Here is a 19,869-nt window from a genome sequence, read left to right as displayed (position 1 = left end):
GCCTGGCATCCAAGCACCCGTTCCCTCTGTTCCAGCTGTGCTTAGGTACTGGCCACAATCGCAGCCCTGCAGGCTCAAGCAAAGTGTTGAGCGTTTCCATTTCCTAGCTTTTGAGTTTGCGGGTCACTAACTGCACCGAGGTTGTGTCTTCCTGGGCACAGCGTCACCTGAAGTGACACATGCCAGAGACACCGCTTAGCAGTGGCCCTGCGGCCAGGTTGCAGGAGCTGTCTACGGGTGCACCTCACACAGGCCGCAGCGACCGGCCCCCGGGCTGTAGCAAAGGCGAGGCTGGCTGTGAGCAGAACACAGCGCAGGCCTTACCAGCTCCCCGCCGCAGCTGGCCTCCCTGCTCTGCGCACCGCCAGGCGCGTGGGACCTGCCAGCTGGCAGAATGCTCTTGCCCAGCTCAGGGACCCTTTGCCTCCCGGCTCCAGCCGCTGCCGAGCTCGGCCCAGGAACGACCCGCTTGAGAGAGGCTGCCAGGAACCGAACTGGGAGGCAGATGGGTTGCCAGGAACAAGGCTTCCTAAGGGCCACCCACAACTCCAGCGTCCCAGCTTCACCTCACCAGCCCTGGGGAAGGAGGGCCCTGCTTCTGAGACGCGGGGGGAGGCTGTCAGAGCCCCAGCAAGCCTTGCCGTTACCTGGGGAGGGCAGGAGACCAGGCCTCAAACATCCAACATGGCAAGTGGGGCTGCCAGGCCCTGGTCCCAAGCGGGTCTGTCCCACGTCCCAGCTGGCAGCCGACAAGGACCGGCCTGCAAACAGGGCGACCGAAGGCGCAGGCAGCCTGGGGCTCAGAAGCCCACTGCTGGGTAAACGTCTTGAGTTTTCTGCAAATATCCCTTTAACTGGAAACTAAAGCCAGTCCCTTGCCACCTAGCTCTGGCAGCCTTCGAGCGCAGCTCTCGGGCCACACCACCAGCAGCTGGTGCTTGCCTGCGCCCCCAATGCACCGGCAGCAGCCGCGGTTGTGGCAGTCCGACGCTGCGCCTCCCCAGGTGCAGCCGCCGCAGCGTCCTGGGCCATCGCAGGCTGCGCAGACTGAGCACAGCGTGTAACGCAGCAGCAGAAGATCGGATCTTGTTCAAACGTTCGCTGTTTTGTTTTCTAAATAAAATCCAATGGCTAGTCACTGGTGCCAATCCCTTCCCTCAGCCCACAGCGCTGCTGCACTGGCCACCCACGCCGGGCCCCAGCCCTGCTCTCCCAAGCCCCCTGGTTCCTCTCCCCTCCGCCTCGGAGCCTGGGACGAGTGGGCAAGGCGCTTTCCTTCCCCAGCCAAACAAGCCAAGCGCCGCCCATCGCCTCCCCTCACAGGCCCCCCCAACCCAAGCCCTCCCCTCGGGGCCACAGGAAACATCTGTGCTCCCCAAGGCAGCCGCTTGCCTTCCCGGCTCTCACTCCCCACAGCTGCCTTGGTGGGGGAAGGGTCAGGCGGGACAGACCTGTCCAAGGCGGCTGTGCTCAGAGGGACCAGGGCGTGGCAAGCAGGCTCATCCTCCGGGCAGTCGTCCCCTGCCCCCAGCGCACCGTCAGATCCTGCTTGGACACCTGCAGCACCGGGCGGGGGGGAATCAAGCCCAGTGACACAGACAGGCACTCGCTTTATTGGGTTTACACAGCCGCCCGGAACAGGCCTCGGCGCCCAGGTTACCTGTGTGCAGTGAATGCTCCAGACAAGTGGTGTCGCGGTGACACCATTAAGCACAGGGGAATGCCAGGAGCACCCAAGGTATGTGGCTGCCCCAGCAGCTGGTTCCCCCAATGACTCTTTTACTGACGCTCGGGGGCAGGAGTTCAGTCTCCTTCCTCGCTGTCAGATCCTTCTCCTTCCCCGTCACTGACGGAGTCTCTCTCTTCAGACGCTGGATCCAGATCCACCTCCTCCCGAGCCAGCAGCTTCTTAAACACCTCGAACTCTTCCAGCGAGGAGTGAGCTATCTTGGCCAGGAAGTCCCCTTCCGAGGCTCGGATGATCTCCTTCAGTTTGGGGTTGACAATCTGGGTCTGGCCTTTCTTGTCAGGGGTTTGATAAAGTCCCAGGCGCTCCAAGAAGATGTGCCGGTTCTTGACCTCAGCCACTGGGGTTTGGAAGAGACCAGATTTCACCAGTGCTTTGTGCTTTACTCCCATTCTGAAGTACACATACTGCAGAAAAAACAAAGGGAGAGTAAAAATACAGCCCAGCCCAGGGAGTGGGAGAAACAGACATTTGTTTCACTGCTGTCAGCCTGTCCCAGGAAACATGCTGGACTGGAGCTAACGGGCTAGAAAAGTTCTGTCTCACTTCTCCCGTCAACGCGCACAGGTCACTCGCGGCAGAGAAATCTGAACGGAGGCTAAGGAGTTAAGCATTTCTGCATCGACTATTCGATTAGTCAATAGGGCGCCTCCGCCTTTGAAGTGTAGCAACAGCTGCAGGGTCCCCAGTTCACCGCGGCACTGCCGCTTTGAAATGCCGGGGGAAGGCCAGCGTGGGGCTCCCTGCAGCACTCAAAGTGGCAGTGCCACACGGGGCCCAGGGTCACTGATCCCGGGCTCCATGCAGCGCTGCCGCTTTGAAATGCCGGGGGAAGGCCAGCGTGGGGATCCCTGCAGCACTCAAAGTGGCAGTGCCGCACGGGGCCCAGGGTCACTGATCCCGGGCTCCATGCAGCGCTGCCGCTTTGAAATGCCGGGGGAAGGCCAGCGTGGGGATCCCTGCAGCACTCAAAGTGGCAGTGCCGCACGGGGCCCAGGGTCACTGATCCCGGGCTCCATGCAGCGCTGCCGCTTTGAAATGCCGGGGGCAGGCCAGCGTGGGGATCCCTGCAGCACTCAAAGTGGCAGTGCCGCACGGGGCCCAGGGTCACTGATCCCGGGCTCCATGCAGCGCTGCCGCTTTGAAATGCCGGGGGCAGGCCAGCGTGGGGATCCCTGCAGCACTCAAAGTGGCAGTGCCGCACGGGGCCCAGGGTCACTGATCCCGGGCTCCATGCGGTGCTGCCGCTTTGAAATACCACGAGGAGCCTGACGCTCGACGTCTCCAGCTGCCCCCAGGCTCTGTGCCGTGCTGCTCTTTGGAGCATCGTTTCCCCCCTGCTGCCTCTATCTCAGGGCTACTGAACATTGGAAGTCCCAGGGGCCCCAGTGATACTCTCAGCACATGCCGAGGGCCGCAGGGCCGCAACTTAAGTGTGGTTGTGTATACGAGCAAATATATATGCAAATATATGCAAATAGATTCTCTCGCACTGATGGGCATGAATACAAAGATTAAGGCGAGAGTACACGCACACGCCCCATTTCAGCCAGTTCTGCTGATACGAATGCAATGCGACATTGACCGATCGCCACCCCTATGAGCGCCCTTTGAATGAGCACAGGCCAGGACTTTAACTACTAAAACGCATCTCGACAGAAGCCCATTCTACTGCCCCCTTTTGTGGTTTGGTTCCCACCCGCGGGCCGCACGTTGAGCCCCGCATGAACCCAAACCACACCGGGGGCTGCAAACAGGCCGCGAGCCATGTGTTGAGCAGCCCTGCTCTATCTGATGGAGGCAGCAAGGGGGAGGAGAGCGACTGTCCAATAACCATTTGCTTATCGCAGTCGACTAGTCCGTCACGTCCCTAAGCGAGGGAAGCTGTTGGAAGAGCTCAGCGCTGCGCATGCTGGCAGCAGGTTCATCAAGACTAACGCCTGCCCCACAAAGGGTACACTGGTGACGAGGAGAGGAGCACACGAGCAAGCAGAGATCTTGACGCTGTTTGGAGGGGGGAAGAAATTGCACATTGATCACAAGTGCACTCGGCTGCTGCATTTCGGAGGCCCTCCCAGGGCCGCTGGCAGAGGGGGCCCCAAGCCAGTAGACCCCCGGCCGCTGTAAAAGGCAATGGAACTCTGAGGTGCTGGTGTTCGTAGCACAGCCAGAGCCAGCCCAGCAGAACCCATCTGCACAGCACCCGTGTCTTCCCTGCACACTGCTCCAGGCCTGCCACGGCACTGGCCTCGCCTTCAGGCCCCCAGGCGGGCTTCTGTGGCGCACAGTACAGACCCTATGGGGAGATAAAGATGGCAAGCCCTACTCGGGTGTTACTCCCCCGTGGCCCTGGAGTTCAAACCACCAGCCAGACCTTCCGCTGGCTTCCAGCCTCACCTGGAATTTGTACTCCAGGTCCCCTGGTTCCTCCAGCAAGACGCTGGGGCAGCGATGCAGAATCTCCACCACCTGATCCACAGTGAAAAGACACTTCTCCCTGAGCACCCGCACCACAGCGTCTATTTTCTTCCAGGGCAAAGTGAAGATACCGGGGCAGCGGCTCACCACTCGCTGCAGGGTCCCTGCCTCGGACAAAAGGGCAGATCGTGAGACACGCTCAGCACAGAGGAGAGGATGAATTACCGGACCTGGGATCTGCAAGGGAGGGGGACTGCTCTGCCTCCTTCTGGAGCGGAGGAAAGCGATTTAAACCCCCCTGCAGAGCGGAGATGGGATTAATTAATTTCCTGACCTCCCTTCCCACGACCATGGCTGTGATTTCTGGCAGTGGGAACAACCGCTAACGCACAGCTGATGGGGCGATGTTCTGAACCCCACCAGAGGCCGAGCTAGAAGCTGCCTGGCGTCATGTGCCCCGTGTAGGTATGAAACATCCCTGGGACAACACCCCCGTCAGGCGGCAGGGCTCTTCCCCCTCCCACTGCAGGTCTGAGAGGTGCTGCCAGGACACCAGGACAAAACAGCTCCAGGAGGAGGGCAACCGGAGAGAGGGGACGCTCTGAGGGCACGAGGTAATTCTGGCAGCACTTCAGCACTGCCTCTCGTGCAAGGCGGTAAGCGTGCAACACCAAGGCACCTTCTCCAAGGCCCAGTTTCCGCAGGGAGTCTGCGCGGCGCCTCAGCTGCAGGGCTGTCATCCGCAGCACGTCAGGGCTCTTCTGCAAGGCCTTCAGCGTGGAGTCCGCATCCAGGCCCAGGAGGAGGAGCTCAGAAACCACCGCCAGCCGCGTCTGAAGAGCCAGCTTGGGCTGCAACCCGAACAGCTGCACTATCTGAGCATTACTGAATCCCATGTCCGAGAAGGAATCCAACACCTTTTCCAGCTCTGAGCTCCCCATCTCAGCTCGCCTCTGCTGTGCCGCCAGGGACAGACGGACAGCTTCCAGGAGCCGCCCGCCGCCCGCCGGCTCATTGCTGTGCTGCTCCCTACCGCTCCGTTCGGAGGAGGCCACCGAGGCCAGTCTGCACCCACTGCTGACCAGAGGACAGAGAGAGGCTGCCGATGCAGCAGACGGAGAGGCATACAGCCATGGCGGCAGTCGTGGAGCGCTGGGGGCCACCCTGCATCCCCGCAGGATCTGCAGAAACACACCACAAAACAAACACATTGCAGAGTCAGCAGGAAAGGGCGAGAGGGATTAGAAAGAGGAGAGAGCTTCCAAATCTTTGAGTCCGTCCTCCTGCACGGTGCAAGATGAAACTCAGTAATGGACATTAACCCAACTCTCCCCCTAGGACAAAGCACACAGCACTCGCTCACTGGCTGCTTGCTTGCCTGAAAGAGTGACTGCAACAGCTCAGATTTTCATTCCTTCCACTGGTCTGGGGTGCCCCAAAGATCTTGTAACTGATTTCATTTTGTGTTTTCAATAAAAAAGAGAAAAAAACCCAAGTTAAATAATTCTTCCCAAATCTGGGATGTTGATGGGAGCAGCAATGGAAGAAACACTCACTTTTCCAGCAGTATTTCCTACAGAACCGTTTCCAAAGTGCCCCGGTGAAAAATACAAAGCTGCTTTTGTTTAACACAACAAACTAAAGGGAAAATGAACCTCCTGTCATTTGTTTTTCATTATTTTACCTCCCAGGAAGTATCCAAGTCAAAACAAAACACGGTCTGTCTGAGGTCTGCTATCTAGTTTATGCAAACAGAAGCCCTAGTAGGGCAGAAGTCCAACAGTTACGATGGCTGAACCTGCTCCAGTAAACTCTAGATTCTAGATCACCACATTAACACAAGAAAACAAACATGCTCGGGTTGCAGCGTCAAACCCTCAAATTAGGAAATGCCTGGACTGAGGCTGCCCCTGCAACTTTCATTTGGCCCTCTCATGCATACACATCACCAGGGCTCGCTGAACCGCTCGCCAGCCGCGCTGACCGGCGATCTGCGCGTGTGCAGATCGTTCTGTGCATGCGCAGATCGCCGGAACCCGGCTATTCCGGGTTGCAATCTACGCACCACGGGTGAGTCGATTGCATTATTTGTCAAGCCCTGCACATCACCAAAGTCTCTAATTCCATGAGCACAGGCTATTTTTTGCACAGGGCTCCTTCATTCAGTGCACATGAAGGAGGGTGCTTGCTGACCAGCTTGAGGCAGCTGGAACCGATTTTATTGGCGCTACATAGCAGTCTACGTTAGGGGTGTTACATTTAGATTAATTGGCTAATTGAACAGTCGATGCAAACTGCCTATTCGATTGGGCACCTCTGCCTTCAAAGACACTTCAAAGACAAAAGTGCTGCAGGGAGCACGGGGCCAGCGGCGCACTCAAGCGGTCCTGGGCTCCCCGCGGCCTTTCAAAGCAGCAGTGCCGCAGGGAGCCTGGTGTCAGGCTCCACATGGCGTTTCAAAGCGGCAGTGCCGCAGGGAGCCTGGTGTCAGGCTCCACATGGCGTTTCAAAGCGGCAGTGCCGCAGGGAGCCTGGTGTCAGGCTCCACATGGCGTTTCAAAGCGGCAGTGTGTGTGGAGCCAGGGTCAGTGGGGGAGTCCCCAGCTGACCCCAAGCTGCATGCGGTGTTTCAGAGCAGCAGTCCCCAGGCTCCACGCGGCAATGCCACTTTGAAGCACCCCCTCCTCTTTCTGACAGAGGCAGCAAGGGGGGAGTGACTAGGCGACTGGTGCGCTGACTGTCCGATCAGCATTTGCTCATTAGAAATCCCCGGTCTACATTCAAAGTGCAGCTCCCACTGACCAGCTGTAGCAGCAAGTGCCCGCATTAGGGATGTATAAGAATAGTCGATTAGTCAACTACCCGCATTCCCTCCCACCCTTGCTGCCTCTGTACCAGAGGCAGGAGGGGAGGCAGCAGGAGTCAGTGCTAGGGGGTGATGGCTTAGGGGAGGCAGCAGCGGTGGGGTTGGGGGGAGGGAGCAGGCTGCTTTGGCAGCACTCCATCCACAGGGGGTCCCAGCGGCAACTGGGACCCCTGCAGACAGGGCTTGCTGCTGGCTGGGCAGGCAGCCTGGCTCGTGCTGGGACCAAACCCCACTGCAGCGCTGCAATTTAAAGGGCAGAAGGAGCTGGGCAGCTTGCTCCCTCTCCCCTGCCAGCTCCTATTGCATTTTAAATTGCAGAGCCACAGCGGGGTTTGGCCCCGCACCCAGCGCAAGCAGGGCCTGAGCCAGGCTGCTGTCCCCTATCGAGGAATCGATAAAAATTCGATCGACTACTCGATTACTAAAATAACCTAACTAACATCCTGACCCTGCACCTCTGCAAATTGGACCCCATGGAGCTCTAGCTCGGCAGGCAGAAAACGAAGAACTTGAGAGAAAAGCTTCACGCAAATGACTCGCCCAGCATCACACGCAAACCGTGGCAGAGGCAGGAACAGAACCCAGTTCTCCCGGAGCATCCTGGGATCCAGCCTCCATCCCTGCCCCCGTCCGCTCCACCAGCGGAGCCTGGTGAATCGGCGCCAGACCAGGCTGCCCATTGGAAGGACTCGGCAGCCAAGGGCCAGCAGAAGCGGGTGCACTCGGAGTGCAGAGCAGGGACCCACGGCCCTCAGGAGCTGTGGGGCAGACCCACAGGCCAGGGCGGTGCACAGGGTCCCTGACGGGGACGGTGGGTCCTGCCCGCCACACAGTGCACAAGCCTGGTCCGTTCCCAGCGACACACACTTGGCACCCCCTCCCCCCCAGCCTCCCCACCTCTCAGTCTCCCTACCCCCCAGCCTCTCCGCCTCTCCTCCCCGCCCCCCAGCCTCCCCACCCCCCCAGCCTCTCCGCCTCTCCTCCCCGCCCCCCAGCCTCCCCACCCCCCCAGCCTCTCCGCCTCTCCTCCCCGCCCCCCAGCCTCCCCACCCCCCCAGCCTCTCCGCCTCTCCTCCCCGCCCCCCAGCCTCCCCACCCCCCAGCCTCCCCACCCCCCCAGCCTCTCCGCCTCTCCTCCCCGCCCCCCAGCCTCCCCACCCCCCCAGCCTCTCCGCCTCTCCTCCCCGCCCCCCAGCCTCCCCACCCCCCCAGCCTCTCCGCCTCTCCTCCCCGCCCCCCAGCCTCCCCACCCCCCAGCCTCCCCGCCCAGCCTCCCTACCCCCCCAGCCTCTCTGCCTCTCCTCCCCACCCCCCAGCCTCCCCGCCCAGCCTCCCTACCCCCCCAGCCTCTCCGCCTCTCCTCCCCGCCCAGCCTCCCTACCCCCCCCAGCCTCTCCGCCTCTCCTCCCCGCCCTCCCCAAACTCTCCGCCCCGCCCCCTAGCGGCGGTTCTACGCCCCCTCCCCCCGCGCCCCTCACCTGCGCACAGGCCCGCATGGCGCCGGATGCTGCGCGCGCAGGGCCCAGAGCAGCGGACGGGGCGGGGCGCTGAGCTCACTGGCTCCGCCCCCTGACAGCCTTGGCCCCGCCCCGAGGCCCCGCCTTAGGAGCCGCAGCTGCTCCCGAGCCAGCCCGGAGCCCCCCCCCCCGCTCAGTCCGGCCTGGCCCGTGCCCGGGGGCCCAGCGCGGGGGGGGCGTGACCGTGCCCGGGGGCTCAGCGCGGGAGGGGCGTGGCCGTGCCCGGGGGCCCAGCGCGGGAGGGGCGTGACCGTGCCCGGGGGCCCAGCGGGGGAGGGGCGTGACCGTGCCCGGGGGCCCAGCGCGGGAGGGGCGTGACGCTGCCCGGGGGCCCAGCGCGGGAGGGGCGTGACCGTGCCCGGGGGCCCAGCGCGGGAGGGGCGTGACGCTGCCCGGGGGCTCAGCGCGGGAGGGGCGTGACCGTGCCCGGGGTCCCAGCGCGGGAGGGGCGTGACCGTGCCCGGGGGCTCAGCGCGGGAGGGGTGTAAACTCCTGTGTCATGAGTTAACCAGTTACATGCTAAGTTTAACCAGTTAACCTGATTAAATGGGGGGGTAGGGGCTGGAGCACCCCGCCCCTCGCCAAGGACTGGGGCTGTTCTAGCCAGGCTGGTGCACCCCTGCCTGTGGCATGTTCCCCCTGGTTAACCTTAACAGGTGATGCTTACTGGTTAGCCATTCACATCCCTAAAACACGGTAGCCACATTAAACATAGCCCCTTTGGAATGGCCAAGCTGAATATTCCCTAATTAGGGGGTTGAACCTGACGAAGTCCTACCTCACTGTTGTGCTTTGGCTACAAGTTTATCCCTCTTATTTGTGGATTTTTGAGCAGTTCAGAGGGCTCAGAGTAAAGTTCCACATGACAAGGGAACAACAGCTGAGACTGAGCTTTTAATTCTTTAACCTTTTAGGTAGTCTTCAAAGGAGATGGGAAATCTAGAAATTCAGCTCTATCGCACTCAGTTTTTTCTGACAGTCTATGGATGACTAGAGACCTAGAAGCCTAGGAAGTGGAATTATGGCTGAACTGAGAGGGGAAGTAGCTTTTATTCTGCATGTTTCAACATTTGTATTTTGCTTAAAACCAGCTTCTCTGTTAGAAGGAAGAAAAAAACCCAAAACTTAAAATTTAACATCTCAGCTCCCTCCAAATGAAGGGCTGAAAGCTTCCAAGTGAGAAGCCAGTGGAGTCATCTGGCAAAAATCAAAAGCGAAAGACACGGCCAAAGGGAAACTTTAAGAACTAAAATGTTTATTCTGTTCACTTCTAGGAAACAGTGATGCAGCACAATTTTGATTAAAAGCCACAGCAAATACAAATATACTCTGCATTGCAAAGAGTCAACCAGGTGTTAAATTTTCACTTTAATTCTACTGAGTAGATTACACTGTAAAATGTAGACACGCACATTGGCTACAGGATTTTCCCAAAGAAATCTTTTGGGCGCTGCTGTAGTAGTGAAAACAGATTTTGCTACAGGAGAACAAAGTCCGGCGAGGTGACTCTCTGGTTCCCTTTCATTTGTATGCACATCTCAGATGCACCTGTCCAGAATCCTTGAAACCTACCACATCATACATGAAGCATCCATTAGTGAGGGCAGCTATACAGAGTTCAATGAGCAAGGCAATCCCATAACACTGGAATTAGGTATTTGTGGATGCTGTACTGCAGTACATATTTAGATGCATAAACGCTAGCACTGCCCTGGGCTTTTGTGTTCAATTCCCCAATCTCCTGGACATCCACACACACTGCACTAAAAACAGGCCCTTGAAATACTCTCTCAACTATCTACTGTATAGAATGAGAGCTCTTGGGGGGGGGGGGGGCAGGAGAAGAGATATGAGTGAGATCGGAGCCAAAATCTGATAGGTCGCGCTGCAGAAGTTCTGGTCTAGATAAACTTTTAAAAGCCCAGCAACCACCACCAAAAAAAGAAGAGAATTAGGAAAAAGTCTAGTTCAGTATAAGGTTCCACTGATGGAGTTACATTACTGAGGTTCTGACTTCCCATGCAATTGGCCACAGACAAAGCCACGCATGCAATCTCTGCTCTGCACCGCACTGCACCACCTTGATTACAGCGTGGGAAGCGAGCAGTCAAGCTTGATCTGATTTTGTAGTGCAGCAAGGATCACTTGAAAAACCAAACTGCATTTCTGAAACTCTTCTAACAAGGCTTATGAGAGAACTACAAACCAAGGGGGCCAGTTTCTAAGCTTGACAACCGTCTTTGCGTATAGAGAGAAAAGCACCCTCGACCACAACTCGCACGCCTCTATTCCAGAACAGCACTATTGAACAGAGAACAGTCAAAGACAACTGGCCACACTGGGCCTTGCACAGTATGTTTCACTGTGAATTCTGTCAGAATCCAATCCCGCTTCTCGCAGCCATGAAAGGGACAGAGGATGATAACCAGGTGGTTCTTTCAATCCCCAGCTTCAGTCAGCAAACATTGGGGCCCCAGATTCCCAGGGCAAATGAGCTAAGGAAAGCCCGTAGTAGCAAAAGCAGGCTGGTTCTCACGCCACACTGACCGCCGCTGGGAGGCTCATCCACAACAGTGCCAGGCGGAGTTCACACAAACAGGCTTTCAACCCGAGACCGGCTCCCGGGAAGAGCACATGCCCTGCACTGCACCAGCTTCCCAGCAGCCTCCTGGGGCGTGCTGCAGTGTCAGAGAGGCTGAGCTTACAGGACTCAGCTTTATACTGGGGAGACTGGGTAAGTGTACTGCTGGATTCTGTTCCATCAACACAACAGACCTCTCGGGCACACAAGACCATCCAGCGGCAGCGCTGTTGGCTTAGGGGAACATAAGGGAGGAAAGGCACCTCTGGAGCCACTCACTGCAAGTGAGCTCCAGAAAAGTCCATCTGGAGGAAGCAAAAAGCTTCTGCATTTCAGAGTCAAGAACGGATCAGCCTGAAATCAAAGACTGGCTCTTTCACATCAGTCTCAAGCCCCTTCATATCACAGCTGCTGCTACAGCAAGCCAAAGGGGTACCTGTGAGGAGATTTCTCTCAATGGTGAGCGGCTCCCGCCTTCTCGTATGAAGGTTCATCTGTCCTTAAACCAGAAGTGCTTAATGGGAAGCTTCTTTTAGTTCTTGGGTGGGCAGCAGGGGTTGTCCAGATGATGACTAAGGAGCTATTCTCCAGCCAGTGGGGGAAATATGCGATATGCTGATTGCCTGGCATCCTCCACGGGTCAGTCTCAGCGCTGAAAATAAGCCAACCCCGGGTCTTGCTCCAACTGGGGATCTGGGAGCTCATGGCCATAGACATCATGGCTTGGTCTCCGCTGACTCTCCTGGCTCGCTGTGTGACTGCTCAGCACAGTGATTTCCGAAGTCATTGCTTTCTGGGGAGGAAGAACAAGACAGGGTGAAACAGGACCTTAGCGATAAGCTATAAACACTGGTCATCAGCCAGAATGTACACAGGCACTTAGTTTTTCTTCTCCCTCCGGGTGCTTTGCCCCAAGGCCCACCTCCACTCCACCCCTCCCCCATGGCTCTGCCTCTTCCTGTCCCTCTCCCGCTCTGTTCCCTCCCCAACCCCCCCACCCATTTGCTGCCTTCCCCCAAGTCCCTTCCCAGCCACCCTACAGCTGTGGCTAGTGGCAGCTGAACACCCGCTGTTTTTCCACAGAGTCAGCTCCTATGGGCGGGCACAGAGGCAGACTCCAGACACTAAGCCTCGGTCTGCAGTCAGGAAGCAGGCGTGTGCCAAAGCTCTGCAAGCACTGAAGTTTAGCTTAAAGCAACGTCAACTGATATGGCCTAGCCATTGGAGCTGTGCTAATAGCAGCTCCCCCCCCCCACACACACACCACACCCTCCATGTCAGCCCAGACTGCATTGACAAGATGCCTGTACCTAGTCTGTACCACTTAGGTGTCACTGGCAAGTGCTAAGCAGAAGCCCATCTATCCACAGCAGCCATCTCTGAAAGAATCTCAAGAGTCATTTCCTCATTATGCTCAGACTCCGCAGAGCTCCTAGTCGCATTTCCACCTCTCCCTGCAATCCTTATTCAGAAGCTACTGGGGGGTGTCATTTTCAGAGCTGTGTCCTACCTGGCCTGGCCCAGACATACACCTCTTCCCAAGTGTAATTAGCCAGGTTCACGGGCTGCAGCACCCAAGGGTCCACTAGTAGCTTTTGCAGGGTTGTGCGCTGCTCTGGAGCAGGGTGCAGGAGTCCAGACAGCAGAACCATCAGATCTGAGCAATACAAAGATTGGGACCATTGGAGGGGCAGCTCTGTCTCTGGCCTAGGCTGGCTCTACACTGCGCTGCGGCCCAGCTGCGCCACTAAGCCCTGCCATAGGACATGCACTGTGGCTGCTCTGCCTTGGTCAGAGAGCTCTCCTGGTGATGAAGTGTTGTCCACATTGGCACGTTTTATCGTCAAAACTTTTGTCATGGGAGGGGGGGGTGTTATCCTCATACCTATGCCGACCAAAGTTCTAACAGCAACAGTGCAGCGCAGATAGGGATGTCAAAAGTAGTTCATTAGGTAACTGTGTAACCGCTGCAAATGCGTGGGTGGCAGCATGTAACTGTTACAGTAACCAATAAGCTCAAGCCTAACAGTTAACCATTAAATCCCTAGCACAGACACTGCCCAAGTTACTCTGACCTGCAGGTATGAGACGCCACAACGCATAATAAATTAGGCTCAATACCTGTATGTTATTCGTTCCAGGTCATTCAAGTTGTTAACTCTTTGGTGGTCTGGAGTAATGAATGAAGGCGTGAACGCCCCCGAGTGAGGGTCTGGCATTTCAAATGCTGCCCGTGCAGGTAGCACACAGGTACTTCCATATGTGTAAAGAACAAGAGTACTTTCCTCAAAAGCAGGTGAACATACAAGTTTGCATGCCACAGCAATTTTCCAAATGGGAAATGATGTCTAATAAACTGACAGGATGTGAGAGATGGATTCCCAAGAGGAGAGCAAACCCTGGAGAAATGAATATGCACCAGGTGCTTCCAGCAATACCACAGTTCTTTCTAGACAGATCTCTTCCACTATGGTCAGTTCCATTGGCAATGAATGGCAGGAGGACATGAAAACTCACCTTCTGACACGTGACCAGGGGGATTTAGTACAGCCTCCATGGTCTCCTCTAATTCACAGAAGGGATTCTCGCCAAATACTAGGGTATAGAGGGTGATGCCAAGTGACCACATCTCCAGCTCCGGTCCCGGGTACCTACAAAAATCCAAGCCCACACAAACCCTACGAGATCGAAAGAGTGGAACACACATTTATCGTGCGGCTGCGCATGCTATTTCGCAGTAGGAAAGTGAATGTGAAAATACTGTAGGTGTTCTACCCAGCTATCTAAATGCTCAAGCAGAAAAATAAACAGACACTCTTAGTTGTCCTAGCCTGGCTTCACGCACATAGTCCCTGGCCCTCTCCTCCAACACTTACTGTGCAGTTCTGCAAGTCAGTGGTAGTGTAAATGGGAGCACTTTGCATGAGGAGACACCACACAAGTTTCCCTCCTCCAGCTCTGTATTTTGCCTCACCTACCACACCTCTAGTTATTTTTGTCTTGGGCCGCTCCGGTATAGAAACTGATCAATTATGCCCAACTGCAAAGTGACAACACAATATGAACTAACAGCCACTGAAGGAACGGCTGCTTAGTTCTGCCTCGCCTCCAGGTGAAATCAGAACGGAGCCGTCCTGAACGAGGCCTAGTACAGCTCCAATACATATCGGAGGGCCAGAAGATCAGGCCAGCTATTGAACGGAGGTTAAAATTGGGGCTCATCTACACTTAAAATCCTGCAGGTGCCATTGTAGCGCTTAGTGAAGATGCCACCTACGTTGGTGGGAGAGTTTCTCTCGGCAGCATAGGACTCCACCTCCCGCTCTGCAAACTCAAACATTGCTGTACCGCTTGCCCTGACATCTTTTGAAGATTTCCTTCGCTACTGTGGCAGAGACGTCATCCCTCCCTTTCAAAGGAAAGTGGAGACTGGGGAACACCTGAGGGATCTGAGGGCCCCGGACTGTTAGACTTTCAAACCCCCTCAAGGGGGTGCACCTTCAAGTTGCAAAAGGCTGCTCCAAAGGCTCTGAGGTGGGAAATACCCAATTTACTTCAATGAGCCTAGCACAGATGCCAAGGATAATAGTTAAAACCGCATTCCGTCAGGCATTCTGTCACTCGGCCTTACAAGCGCCCTGCTCACAAGGAACACGTGAGCAGCCTTCATCTCAGCCCAGTACGTACGGATTGCCTGCGAGCACTTCTGGTGAGCAGTACTCAACTGTCCCACAGAATGTGTAGAACAGCTTCCCAGATTCCATGTAAGCAGCCGAGCCAAAGTCTACCAGTTTGATTGTGAAATCCTCAGCAATGATGATGTTCTCATCCTTGATGTCTCTATGGAGGATATTTCTGCAGTGAAGATATCCCACTGCCGACACTAGCTGAAGCACAAAGAGTATGAGATCACAACAGAGATATTTACACGAGGAATGCTTCTCTGCAATAGCCCAGAGCACAGCAGAAGTCTGAAAGGTGCAACTGCATCATCTAAAATCCATACCCCTAAGCACCACAGGGATGCCAACTTAATTCCCTGTGTACACAGTGCTTGGTCCACAGAAGAATTCTTCCTAGCTATCACCTCTCAAGGAGGTGAATTCACTACGCTGACGGGAGAGTATATACTCAAGAGGCACAGCAGTGTGGCTGCAGCTCTGCAGAAAGGATATAAAACCCAGTTAATAGTGTAACTGTAACCATTCAAAATCGTAGTGGTTACATGCTGCGGACCCTTATACTGCAGAGCCTGCAGCACGGGGCATCAGCTGGCTCTCCAGGAGCAAGGCTGGCAGCCAGAGCTGGTGCACACAGGGAACCGGCTTACGTGCACTAGCTCCCATCCCCACTCTGCAGTGCTTCAAGGGTAGACAAGCCCCTCAGTTACTTCCTTCTGCACATTCATTCTGCAATGCCATCATTAAGCACAGCATCACAATATGCAAACGATTCTGATCAAGTGTTAATTTTGAGACCCCACAGTCCAGCCAAGCAGGCAGAGCAGAAAAGTAAGGGGGAGTTTTAGTTTACACAAAACTTGGTAAAGGGAAAGTATGCAAAATACCCGAGTCACTGAGACTTGGGGAAACCTCATTAAATGTTGCCCCATTTGCAACAGCAGTTTTTATAGGTGACATTTTAGACCACTAGAAATCAGCCTTCCAAAATGTCCAGGTGGCACTCTCCAAATACCATGTGCTGTCACAGAAACAGCAATGCAAACAGGTTCACTGACTAATCTGTCTCAACTTTCCAGTGAAATAGCTTCCCCCAACAAATATCAAACAGGCACATTCTCCGAACCACGCTTTGCTTCAAAAGTAGCTCTCACCTGCCTGAATATGTAGCTTGCCAAGGGCTCATCCAAGTCTGGCCGATTATCAATGAATGTGAAAAGATCCAGGCCTGATCCATGCTTCTCCATCACTAACTGGAAAAAGCGTCCATTTTCAAACACATCCTGCACCTATAAGTAACAGGCACGTCTTATCACGCTTTTTGTCCTTACAGCAATCTACAGACATTCACCGCCAAAGAGGAGCAGTGATCAAAGCATATTAGAATCTTCAGGGAATTCAATTTCTTTATCCACACAAAATCTCAGCATCAGTTGCCCAACTTGTAAAATCGCCCAGGGTAAGCAGGGCAAGCCTTTGGAAAGGGAGCATTAGTTTCTGGTCTACTGCTCTTTTATGTCACCAGATCACTGTCATCAGAAATCAAGACCCCTATGAAGTCTGAAGTATGCAGGAAGTTCAGATGAAGCCTCCTCAAATCTTGAGATGCTCTGCTTGAACCTCCGGAGAAGGGTACATTTCAACAAAATAAGCTTCTCATATCTTTGGGAGAATTAGCTCCCTTCTGCATACTCCCAAAGCCTAAACAGCTGGTAAAGGACCCAGGAATTCAGTCTGAGACTGGGGTAGTCCCAGGCAATTGCAAAAAGATCTTATTAACTGGTGAATGTTAGGAGGAACTTTTGTCCAGATAATCTAAAGCACAACAGCTCATCTATTTAAACTTGGGAGCTGCATCCATCTGGGCTGGCTGTCAGCGTTTTGCAGTAGTGCTCTTGGGAAATATATTTGGAAGCAAACTAAGATTTCTCTCTCTTCAAATGTGAGAGATTAGGGTAGCCATGTTGTTTGTAGCCATGTTGTTTGTTCAGTTGCTGGGGTTAGAAGCACCAGTGATGAGTCAGAGTTAAATCCCTCACGTCCCTTTCTACAAACTTCAGAGGTTTCTCTTGCACTACGAGTCCTGTTCCCAATAACTGAAGACCTTCTGTTTAATGGTATCAGCTGCTGTTCTCTAACTTGCAAGGACAACTGGCTGAAGGCTTGACAATCATGACAGACATCCCAGGTTAATTAAGAAAAGGATCTCTTTCATGTCACCACACCAGGAAGTCTTGGAGGGAATTCTGAACATTGACAGAATCGGGGAACCCCTGTAATGGTCTGAACACAGGCACCGCAAAATTCAGCGAGGCAATTTTACAATGCCCCTAATTCTCTAAATACTGTTGCAACAACCTGGCTCACATCCATGTAACGGCCTCTGAGTAAAGAGGCAAACCAGGCCAAATCTCAGAATCATATAATCTTAGGGCTGGAGGAGACCTAAGGAGTGATCAAGTCCAGCCCCAGCCCAAAGCAAGGACCAACCCCAACTCAATCATCTCAGACAGGGCTTTGTCAAGCTGAGGCTTTAAAACCTCTAGGGAGATTCCACCTCCTCCCTAGGGAACCCCTCCGAGTGCATCACCACCCTCCTAAGGAAACAGCTTTTCCTAATATCCAACCTAGACCTCCCCTGCTGCAACTTGAGCCCATTGCTCCTTGTTCTGCCATCTGTCCCCACTGAGAGCAGCCTCTCTCCAGCCTCTCTGGAACCCCCTTCAGGTAGTTAGAATCACAGAGCTGGAAGAGACCTAAGGAGGTCATCAAGTCCAGCCCCCTGCCCAAGGCAGGACCAATCCCAGCTGAAGGCTGCTCTCAAATCCCCCCTCACTCTTCTCTTCTGCAGACTAAACAAACCCAAATCCCTCAGCCTCTCCTCATAGCTCATGTGCTCCAGCCCCTAATAATTTGTGTCACCCTCCATTGGACCCTTTCCAATGCATCCACATCATTTCTATAGTGGGGGACCCAGAACTGGACACACTACTCCAGATGTGGCCTCACCAGAGCCGAATAAAGGGGAATAATCACTTCTCTGGATCTGCTGGCAATGCTCCTCCTAATGCACCTAATATGCCATTAGCCTTCTTGGCTACAAGGGCATGCCCAGAGTTGACTCATATCCAGATTCTCATCCACTGGAATCCCCAGGTCCTTTTCTGCCGAACTGCTGCCCAGCCAGTTGGTCCCCAGCCTGTACCAGTGCTTGGGATTCTTCCGTCCCACGGGCAGGACTCTGCACTTCTCCTTCTTGAGCCTCAGCAGATTTCTTTTGGCCCAACCCTCCAATTTGTCTAGGACACTCTGGACCCTATCCCGACCCTCCAACGTATCTACCTCTCTCCCCAGCTTACCACGTTGTTCTGACCTGAATAGTCAGAGCGTAAGATTTTAAGATGGCCTATGTCTAATAAGCCTGCAACAGATTTCAAAGGTTTTACTGTGATAAGAGGGGAGGTTTGGCCAGTTTGAAAGATGAGGGGAAGTGAAAACTAATTCAGAATATGACTGTTCCTTAAAAGGTGTGTGCTTTGAATTCTACTGTACCTTAACAATACTGGGATGATGCAGCTTTCGCAAGATTGCAATCTCCTGAGTAACTTTTCCAAGTTCAGGATCCTCTACCCAGCAGTCTTCCAACACCTTCTCCTTCCAAATGAACTTTACTACAACCTACACAAATAATGCAACATGAGAGGGCCCCAGATGATTAACATGAAGATTATTTTCTCTACAAGTTTACAAAAAGGCCACTACCAGCAAGCCCAGAAAGCTGCTGACAGTTATAAAAGCCAGATCTACACTGATTTCAGTCCCTTGAATATACCGACAATTGGACTTTAAGAACTATCCAACACTCACGAAACTCAACAGATGGGCTGCACAACTGCATCTGTTGCTCTTAACATACATCTCCCCATTTTGCTTCCACCTGGTTCACTGAACTCTGTGAAACTTCACCCACAGATCAAAACTAGGGCCGCAGGACTTTATTGGGTCTATGTCACAGTATGTAAAAGCTTAAGCTTACGCCTAACATTTCTGCAGGATCTGAGCCATCATTTGCAGTTTGGCCTCTCTGCTTACGGATTACTTAATTCTACAACACTGTTAAGAGCTGCAGTCCCATTTCTTTCAGACCTTGTGAGCTGAATTAGACCCAGAACCATTGCTAGTCACAAGAGGAGGCTGGCCATAGGTTCTTTGAAACGGATACATTATCCTTTTTAGTACAGCAGTGTCACTACCTCTCAGTTTGTTTTTTAAAAAACAAACAAACATACAAAAGAGCTAAAACCTTCAGATTTAAGTGTTGTGGTTCTGGTAGCCAGAGATTGACATTTCATCATAGAATAATGCTCTTGCAATAAATGGTCATATTATTAAAAAAAACCTATGAGAGTAAATAAAGAAATGTTCCTCCCTAACCTCCTTCTTATCTTTCTTGCATCTGGCAGTCCAGACAAAGCCAAAAGCTCCTTTTCCAATGAGACAGATGGTGTCGTATTTCTTTGCATATTCCCCCTCATTTGCCCTCAAACTTTCCAGCTCTTCAGCTCTTTGGGAATTCTCAAACAATGGCCTTGTCCTGATGGCCTGAAGTAAGAAAAAAGAGACACCAAAAAACTTAAGTGAATCAATGAGCAAGGAATATACAGAATTAAGGGAGTTAGGGGAAGATGCTTTTTCAGGTAGTTGTGAAAATGTGATGTTTCAACTCAAAGCTGTTATTGTCACAAGACTCACCATGCTGAACTAGCTTCAGGGGGTAGCCGAGTTGGTCTGTACAGGATAAACTTAAAAACCAACCAATGGCCTGGTAGCACTTTATAGACTAACAAAACATGTCGATGGGATCATGAGCTTTCGTGGGCACAGCCCCCTTCTTCAGATGACCAGTTAAAACTACCTTGTGTTGTTCCTTTCATGACAGTTAAATACTTCCTGCATACATATGACATCAAAAACCTCACTTCAGCTCCCCCTGAGAAGGACGCAACAAGAGCGGAGACGCATTTTCCAACGTTAAGTCAGGGTGGCCAAACTTACTGACC

General features: G+C 53.8%; 2 protein-coding genes across 5 annotated transcripts in view; both read right to left on the bottom strand.

Moving 5' to 3' along the window:
* Window positions 1-1,593: 1,593 nt before the first annotated feature.
* Window positions 1,594-8,915, bottom strand: MTERF4 (mitochondrial transcription termination factor 4). Of its 4 annotated transcripts, none has more exons than XM_075914543.1 (4): window positions 8,510-8,915; window positions 4,845-5,346; window positions 4,145-4,329; window positions 1,594-2,154 (listed from the first exon to the last, which is right to left on the bottom strand). In XM_075914543.1, the coding sequence occupies exons 1-4, from the start codon at window positions 8,525-8,527 to the stop codon at window positions 1,804-1,806; spliced, it is 1,056 nt and encodes a 351-aa protein (XP_075770658.1). In that variant the 5' UTR covers window positions 8,528-8,915; the 3' UTR covers window positions 1,594-1,803. The 4 variants fall into 4 exon arrangements, with proteins under 4 accessions (XP_075770658.1, XP_075770661.1, XP_075770660.1 ...); XM_075914546.1 differs by lacking the exon at window positions 8,510-8,915 and adding an exon at window positions 7,590-7,898; XM_075914545.1 differs by lacking the exon at window positions 8,510-8,915 and adding an exon at window positions 7,572-7,591.
* An 868-nt stretch (window positions 8,916-9,783) lies between these two features.
* PASK (PAS domain containing serine/threonine kinase) overlaps window positions 9,784-19,869 on the bottom strand; it is a 31,442-nt gene continuing 21,356 nt past the window's right edge. Inside the window, 8 exon segments of the mRNA XM_014580384.3 lie at window positions 9,784-11,881; window positions 11,883-11,922; window positions 12,640-12,786; window positions 13,647-13,780; window positions 14,817-15,016; window positions 15,964-16,098; window positions 18,362-18,487; window positions 19,244-19,411. Coding sequence (XP_014435870.2) covers window positions 11,776-11,881; window positions 11,883-11,922; window positions 12,640-12,786; window positions 13,647-13,780; window positions 14,817-15,016; window positions 15,964-16,098; window positions 18,362-18,487; window positions 19,244-19,411 — 1,056 coding nt within the window. The 3' untranslated portion in view covers window positions 9,784-11,775.

Source organism: Pelodiscus sinensis, unplaced genomic scaffold (assembly GCF_049634645.1).
Source record: "Pelodiscus sinensis isolate JC-2024 unplaced genomic scaffold, ASM4963464v1 ctg190, whole genome shotgun sequence".
Taxonomy (NCBI): Eukaryota; Metazoa; Chordata; order Testudines; family Trionychidae; genus Pelodiscus; species Pelodiscus sinensis.
The sequence above is the reverse complement of the archived record's forward strand: the minus strand, read 5'-3'. Positions and strand labels throughout refer to the sequence as shown.

Excerpts from the sequence above, each read along its gene's own strand:
- MTERF4 (XM_075914546.1), bottom strand. The coding sequence starts at position 7,649 with ATGGAGGCTGGATCCCAGGATGCTCCGGGAGAACTGGGTTCTGTTCCT. Across the intron at positions 4,330-4,844 it reads GAAACTGGGCCTTGGAGAAG|GGACCCTGCAGCGAGTGGTG; the intron begins GTGCCTTGGTGT and ends TGTCCGAGGCAG. Across the intron at positions 2,155-4,144 it reads ACCTGGAGTACAAATTCCAG|TATGTGTACTTCAGAATGGG; the intron begins GTGAGGCTGGAA and ends TTTTTTCTGCAG.